We start from the raw sequence: 8214 nt of genomic DNA, 5'->3' as shown, positions 1-8214 counted from the left end.
AGGAATGCAGAGTTCTCTTGCTTGGAGGTTTAATTTGATGAAGTTTGTTGTGCACATTGCAAGGCATGAGGCTAGATCTTGAGACCACAGAACCTCTGAGTATTGTCTCACTCACAGGCATCTGTAAGACAGGAAGAAGAAAAACTCTTGGAAAACGCTTGTTTGATGGCTTGAGGTTGAAGTCAGTGGATTTTTGTGGGTAGGAGAGCAAAAGTGACTGACCAAGGCACTGAAAGATCTGTGTGACATCCAGATGATTTGCTGAGGTATATCCTGGAGATCTGGGGTTGTCCTGCCTGCCATGTGAGTCAGTTCCTTGGAAGCATCCTGGTGGCTTCTACAAAGGCCACCTCAATGCCATTATCTACAATCATAAATGCAGGTCAGAAGGCAGGTTGTTGGGAGTCAGGGGAACCTGGGAACCTTCCAGTGCTGCCCAGGAACTGGCTTGGGAGGTTTCGTGGACTGGTGGATATTCTGAAGAGAGTGCAAATAAGGACTCAGGTCCTTGTGGTATCAAAGGCTCTCCCTGCTCTGCGTGTGTCAGTCCCACAGCTGCTGTATCTGGTCACTCAGTGTCCCTCAGCACTCAAGGGCCAAAAATGGGGTCTTGCCTTCCAGCATTTCTAGGTCAGCTGCCTCTCCATAGCCTTTGTTCCTTGTAGGGTGTTTTCTGGAGAGAGGGAGCAGATCAGCCCTTCTGACACAACTGACACACTTATTTACAGACATGGGCAGGAGGAGATGAAGCTGGTGGGCTACACCCTCCCTGCTCTGGGAATGGAAGCAAGGGCATAGTTTGGGAATGCCAAGGCTGATGTAGGGTTTAGGAAGCTCACTGGAAGGGTAAACCATCCCAGAGATGTCCCTGCTCTCCTCATCAGCAAGGCTTGGCAGCAGCACCCAGAACTGTTCAGAGTTCTTAGGGGAAAGAACCAGTTCCAGAGTACTGGGGGTATGTTGGTCTCTGCAGTGACGGGGGAGGAGGGGAAGGACTTCTGGAAAGGAAGGGATTCCCTGCCAGAAAAGTCCTAGCTAGATAGTTGGTTTCTTGCTGTAACTTATCTTCTTACGCAACCCCTTAGTTAAATCTGTCAGGATGGTTGCTCTGGTCTGGAAAACTCCTCCTGATGATTACTACATATAAGTCTGGATTTTAGAGCCTGCTGCTGGTGCAGCATGATTGTGGCTTTCTGGTGGGATGCTGGAGGAGTGAAAATGGCTCCCAACTCTCCCCAACCCCAGCACTGGGCTTGGCAGAACCGTTCCTGTGTTGACAGGACGTTCTTGTTCCCATCAGTAGTTGTTTTGGCCTGTCAAATCCCAGACAAAATTCACAAGAGTGGAAAATTGCCTGCTAAAAGCCAGGAAATCATCCGTTTGCTGTGATTTAGCTGCTCCTTAAAGCCCCCCCATACCTTTTCTTTTTCTTTAAAATAAGGATTGAATCAGTGAAATGCTGATTTCAGTTCACACTGTCTTTGATCTCTCTGGAAGATCTGGTAGGTCTGGAGAGCAGCTAGAGTTCTTGGGTTAACCATTGCTAGCCAGAACATCTTGCTCAGTAACTCACCTCTTTGTATCTCTCAGAGCAGGGCAAACTTCTGAAGAGCTCCTTCCAATTCCAGGCAGGGAGTGAAGGGCACAATTTTCCCAAACAAACAGGGGAGCTCCCTGTTCTCCCAGTTTGCCATTAGTCGGATGATTGGTGGGAGGGTGCTGGGCAGGAGCAGTCCCTGCTCAGAGAGTCTGCATGGAAGTTTTAGGCAGGAAAGGGAGGGATGTCTTAAGACAGTTGGAGTGGGGTTTGGGGCAGGAATTTGAGCCCAGGTGCCAGGGTCCCAGCCTGGTGGTCCCTGGTGGCTGTTCCTGGTTGTTTTGGTCTCTGCTTGGCTGTGGTGCAGCCACACCAGGGGAGGAGTTGCAAGCAGGGTCTTGTTGGTGCAGCAGTCATGCCTGCCCAGGAAAAGAAAGGAGAGTGATGAACTTGCCATTGTTTTTTTGATCTTGTGGATCTAAGAGGAGATTCCTCCTACCTTGTGCAGGCAGAGCTGGAGCTGCCTGCTCATTTCAGCAGGGTTGCACACTGAGGGGGCAGGAAAGGTGGGGAACTCCATCACATCAAGACAAGCTGCCCTCTGGAATGGAGAGAGCATTTGGTGGCAGGAGAGAGGGTCCCTTGCTTGGGTCTCTACAAGGTCTGAAGAGGAGAGAGAAACACATTTACACATTTCAGGAACCCCTGAGCAGGCAAGGGTGGGAAAAGCCAGAAGATGGGGAGGAAAGAGGGTGGATTTGATCAGACTGTGTATTGCTGGTGGGGGTGGGGAAGTTCATGTGTTTCTCTCATTTACCAGCTGACAGATCTCTGGGAGGAAAGAGCTGCTCCTGGAAATTATTAATGGCTTAGCAAGAGGTGCTGGGCTGGCTCCTCATGAGGCAATTAAAGGCGAGAAGGGAGGATGGCTGTGGCCTCTGCTGAGCCTGGCTGGAAGGAGGGATCTGTCCACATGAGGTGTTGGTTGGGCCTCTAATGAACTCAAACAAGTTCCTTCATTTTTCCCCTCACATAATCATATTACATCAATTTAATGCCAGAGTGGTGGGGGCCAGGGCTGTGGAAGGAGAGGTCAGATGTTTTCATTTCCTAGCAGAGTAATCGTGGTCCTTCTCATGGCAAAATTCCTGGTGGGGGCTGACAGCTTGGGAAACTAGAGACAGAAGGAGGAGGAAGAGGGGAGAAGCACTGGTTAACCAGGGCACCCTGGGCATTGTCCTCTAAGTCTTGCTGACCCACTCCTGCCTCAGGAGATGGAAGCTTGAGTTCTGCCTCAGTACGTTGTAGGGAGGGACTGAGCTTATTGGAGGGGAGCAGGAGGCTGGAAAAGGTCAGTAAATTCCTCTTAGTGGCACAAAGGAGCAACCTGAGGGCCTGATACCCAGTTCCTGCCCATGACTGGTTTCCCTGCATCCTCTCAGATGAGCTGGTGGCCAGATCTATTGTTGCTTTTGCTGGTGCTGGTTGATGGGTGAGCACATGCCCCTCGTCAGCCCTCTCCTGAGCTGCTCAGGTGCCCATCACTAAGCCATGGTGTGAGCAGCCCTGCCATCCATCTCCTGCAGAGCAGGTGCCCCAGGGAGCTCCCTCCATCAGAGGTAGCTTCCCATCCCTGGGGGCTGTGGCAGAGGCTGTGAGCTGGCAGGGCTGACAGATGGGGGTGCAAGCAGAGGGAGCTGGGCCATGGCAGGGAGCTGGGAATGCAGCAGCCACCTTATTAATGGCTCTGTATCCAGTTCAGTGAGTAACACAGGGCAGCTGCTGAGCAGGGAGGATGGGGCAAGAATGAGATGCCACCGTGGGGCCCAAGAATCACAACATGCAAAAGATGTACAGGCAGTTCCCAAGCAGAGACCGGAGTGTGAGTAACTGGCTGCTGCAGCAGTTCTGTAAGCACAGGAGGCAGCCTGCAGCTCAGGGGTGGGCTTAGCTCAGGGGTGGTGGCTGCAAGGGGGCAAGAAGCAGCTGGTTCTTCTGATCCCTCCATACTGAATTTGTATCCTGTCATTTAAATGCCTGGTGTCTCATGGTGTCTGGAGGAGAGGCAGGGGAGAAGCACTCTTCCACTCAAATGAATTGCACATCAGTAAAAGAAGTCTAGTTCCAGAGGCTCAAAGGCTGATGATTTTCCCACAGGCCAAGCACCCAGAGTTTCTTAATTCTTCCTCCCCAGCTCCTTTGGACCTGGCTGGCTACCTGCAGAGGGAATTTGCAGCAGTGTCTGTTCTTAGACCTTTCTGTTGTGACAAACAGAGGGAATAAAGCTTAAGAGAGGCTTACAAGGATGCCCTAAACCAGGGAGCTTACCCCTTTCATTTACATAGGGCCATGGAGGATGCCTACATGCAGGCACTGCTGCTCACTGGAACCAGCCCTTCTCTGGTCTCAGCTTTGTGACTTATTTCTTCTCCTTTCTCATGTCTGTTCAGTAGTTCCATTTGTTCTCATTTTGTTTTTCTGTCTACCTTCCTCTCCTAGCTTCCATGTCTCTCTGAGCAGGGCAGACAGTTTGGTATCTTCATGATGGACACTTGGGTGCTCCATAAATACCAGGTTGCAGCAAATCCTGGGATTTAGCAGTGAAATGCTGCTGTGGACTTCTGAGGTGACTTCTGAGACTCTGTGTCCTGGGCTCTGAAATGAAACGCATCTTTCTCTGGGCCTCTGGTGCAAAGGGAAGTGGCTTTTGGAGAAGTTTTCCCCTTCAGTCTGTGTATGACTGTTGGGGTGGTGGCCCTTTGCATGTCCTGCCTGTGTGTGTGCTGCTCTTTATGGTGCCATTTACATAGGACAAATCCTTGCAGGTAAAGGCAAAGCCAAGCGGGCGTCGGACGACAGCTCAGAAGCCAGCAGCAAGGAGTATGGTGAGGATGATGATGATGATGAAGAAGGAAAGTATGAAATCGAGGAGGATGAGGAAGAATTGGAAGAAGACAGCGACTCAGAGGGTGAGTAGTGCAGCTGGGCAACGGGGAAGGGGATTATTGACAGAATTGAAGGTTCTTTTGCGTTCTGGGGGCTCCCCTACAAAGGAACTGTCTCTCTTCTTGCTCTGCTGCTGCTCTGAGCTGCAGGGTGTCAGGAGGGGCTTTTACACACATACACCCCCTGGGCAGGGAGGCCTGGCAAGTTCTGAGTTCATAGTGAGGACAGCGAAAGGGTTAAGGTCTTTGCAGGCCTTGCTCTAACAAGCCACCAGTCCCTTTCATCTCTTTTTCAGGGGCCTCCTGCAGAGAGGCTCAAACAAACTCTTGAAGTACAGCCCACCCCACCAGGGTACAGAAACCTTGCTGCAAGGCTCTCCACAGGTCACACAGGCATGGGGCTGTGGAGGGAGCACTTCACTCCTCAGCTCAGCACTGCCTGGGGTGTGGGGGTGCTGCACAGGGTAACCCTTTAGCTGCTGCTCCACAGCTCCTGCCAGGGTGGAACTGATGGGAAATAAAGACACTAAACCAGGTTGCCCAGGTGGTGGAGTCACCATCCCTGGGTGTGTTTAAGGGTTGTCTGGATGTGGTGTTGGTGGATATGGTTTAGGGGAGATCTTTGTAGAGTAGGGATGATGGTTTGACTTGGTGATCCCAAGGGGCTTTTCCAACCTGAATGGTTCTATGATTCTATGAAATCTTGTCCAAGTCCTTTGTTTAGGGTTTCTGCACCAGAGCAGTTTGCCAGTGTGTGTGCAGACCCTGCTAGGGCCACTGGCCTGGCCCTGTGCTTGTCCTGAGCACTTGGACCACTTTGTAGCTGCTGCCCAGAGACAGAACAAGGGGCAAGCAAGGGAGGTGAGCGTCAGCAGGAGAGGCTGTTCCTAAACAGCACCTGCCTGGCTGCTGGGAGAGCTGCCAGCTGTGTGGGACCCCAGGGGCAGCTCTGCAGCTGAGGTGAGAGTATCTCCCCGTTGAGCCCCTCGCTCAGCCCCCAGAGAGCTGCTCACTCCTGGTGCTGGGACCCCCTGCCAGGGGCTCTGGCTGCCCTCGGGTTCCTCTGCTGGGTTTTGTGCCACTTCCTTGGGCCTTTGTCAGACAGGGCTGAGCCTCTGCACCTCATTGTGCCACTGGGGGTGATGGGGATGGTGGGGAACAGCCACAAAAGCTCCTGTTCAGGCTTTCTTTACTGGTTTGGTGAGCAGGAAGGGGGAAGGAATCCAAGTGAGAGCAAAACCAGCCTGATGGAGCGTGGCAGGTGGCTGTGGCTCGGTGTGCACACCTGGGCACTGAGACTAGTTGGTATTTAGTGCATGTTCTGACAATGCTGTGAAAAGCAGGAGAGTTTTCCCTCTCTGCCCCCTGAAGTGCTCAGACAAGCTGAGGAAAAGCACCTCAGTGTGTGTCTGGGGGAGCAGGAGCTCTGACACTTTCTTCTTACAGGTGTAACAGCAGCTCCCTGCACTTGGGACTGTAGGAGGGCAGGAGCCACGAGAATCTCCTGGTGCCTGGTGTAGAGGGGGGGACAGGCAGGCCTGGGTGCTCAAACCACACCTGGTGGGAAAGACTCTGGGACTGGGGACACTTGTGCTCCCCACCATTAAGATACATGGAGCCAGAAGGGAGCTTGGGGCTAGTTTTGCATCTGGGCACCTTGCAGGGCAGCTCCTCACCAGCAGCTCTTGCTGCCCAGCCTGGCAGCTGCAGTGGGGCTGTGGGGCCTGGCTCCTGCCCCCCAGTTCTGCCTTGTGTTTTTGCACAGCAGAGGGTTGGGGGCTCCTCTCTTACCACCCCGAGTGCTTCAGCACCAGCTCTGCACCCAGTGCCCTGCAGAGCTCCTGCTGCTGCCGCGGGGCTGCAGCGGCGCCAAGAAATTAACGAGTGTCTGGGATTAATTAGCAACGAGTTGCCTCGACTTGCCTCACTCTCTCTCCCAGTAAAGTAGGATTTACACCTCTCCCCCTTCCCACCCGCAGAGGGAGGCCCGGAAGCCGCGCAGCTTTCCCAGGGGTCACAGAAGAAGAGGCCCTGTCTCCGTGGGCTGACACGTGCTGACCTGGACCAGCTCGCCCAAGGGGAGGAGGACGTTGTGGAGGACTTGACCTTCTCAGATGAGGACTGAGCACATCACAGACACCTTCCCTGCAGGGCTGATCCCTTCCCATGGTGCTGCACCTTGGATCACTCAGCACTTGCAGTTGGGTCTCAGAGGTGGTAAGAGCTGGGGAGCACGGTGGGTGGGAGGCCACCCCAGGTGCCACCAAGGACTCTTCTCAGTGACACAGCAGAGGTTACACTGGGACTTATGCACCTTTTTTTTTTTTTTTTAATACAATTTTTTTTGGTAAACAGTAAAATTGTGGTCAAGTCAAAGCCAGTAAAACTGCTCAGCACAGGTAATAAAAAGTCCTCATTAAAAATCTGCTGCTTTAAATAGCACAGGGTTCAGTTTCAGTGCCTGTTGGCTCCTTAGTGAGCCAGCTGAGGGGCAGGACACGTTCCTTTGTCTAAGGGTCCTGCTGTCTGTTCAGCCAACCACCCTGTATGTTTGCTCTGGGGCCCTCACCAACCCCTCCCTTTTGCTAAGAAGTTCTCAAGGATTGGACAATGTGAGAGCTGGGCATCCTCACTGCAACCAGGCACCTTCAGCAGCAACACCAGCAGCAGCTCAGGCAGTTCCACCAAGCTGGCTGTAGGGAGGCTGAAGAAGTTACCTTCAAGTAAGTGCCTCAGGATATGGCAGGGAGGGTGGGGGGGAGGTGGGAGGCTGTGCAGGCAGGAAGGAATAATTAGAGGCAAACCCGATAATGTAGGATCCCTGCTTTCCTGCTGGGATGGCTGTTGGATCTGCACAGGACACATTTGCTTAGCAAAAAAGAAGGGACAAGTCTGGAGCCCGTGTGTTGGGGCAGACCTGTTGTTATCCTAAAATGTGACATCAAATCACCTCTTTGTAGGGCCAGTCCTGGCTGCCGGTGGTGACCCCATCTGGGTCTGTCAGCCTTGCCTTCTTCCCCCAAAGCCATCACTGGGGTGGCTTCGAGGTGCTGTGTGGGAGGGCAGCTTGTAGCTCCAGGTGGGTGTGATCTGCTGGGAAGGGATCAACTGGGTCTGTCTTGAGATCACCGGTAGTTTACAGGACTGGCAGTCAGGAAACATTTCTTTGGAAAATAAACTGGAAATCAAGGGTGTTTGCTGGGAGAGGTAGAAGATAGAAGTGTTTTTAGGGTGTACCTGACAGGAACACTCTTGACCATTAACTGTACCTGTCAGGAGCACTGTTCTTGGCCAATGTGGATTCTGGGACAAGGAGGTAAGAGGGATAGGCCTAAATATGATCTTTCTTCTTCTCTGCCACCCTTCAGTGTGGTCAGGAGGGTCTGTCAGCACCAGGGGTGGCCAACCTGCCTAGAGACATGATCACCTCTGCCTTCTGCACTGCTACATGTTTCTCTCTAGGCATCCTACCTGCACATCACAAGAGCACAAGATGCTTTTAGTTATTAAATAATACCCCACGTTTTCCTTTTTAAGTTCTGTGTTCATGGAGCCAGAAGAACCACAGCTCAGTAACAGTAACACTGCCTTGATTGCAGCTCCAAACCCCAGCGCACTGTAGCTTGGCTGGTGGGCTCCTCTCACCCACCTAAGTGGGAACAACCTGGTGTGTGTAAAGGCAATTCTGCTGCTCCTCTGCTCCCAGCATCAGCCCTGCACAGTTAATTCCTG

General features: G+C 52.6%; 1 protein-coding gene across 1 annotated transcript in view; it reads left to right on the top strand.

Annotated features, from left to right (window-relative positions):
- The window catches only part of NOC2L (nucleolar complex associated 2 homolog (S. cerevisiae)), a 50396-nt gene extending 43789 nt beyond the window's left edge, over nucleotides 1-6607 (top strand). The window contains exons 18-19 of the mRNA XM_010005255.1: nucleotides 4363-4506; nucleotides 6462-6607. Of these exons, the coding sequence (XP_010003557.1) occupies nucleotides 4363-4506; nucleotides 6462-6607 (290 nt within the window). The remainder of the gene's footprint in view (nucleotides 1-4362; nucleotides 4507-6461) is intronic.
- The last annotated feature ends 1607 nt before the right edge of the window (nucleotides 6608-8214 follow it).

This window comes from Chaetura pelagica, unplaced genomic scaffold (assembly GCF_000747805.2).
Source record: "Chaetura pelagica isolate M959 unplaced genomic scaffold, ChaPel_1.0 scaffold159, whole genome shotgun sequence".
NCBI lineage: Eukaryota > Metazoa > Chordata > Aves > Apodiformes > Apodidae > Chaetura > Chaetura pelagica.
This window is presented reverse-complemented; position numbering and strand designations above follow the sequence as displayed.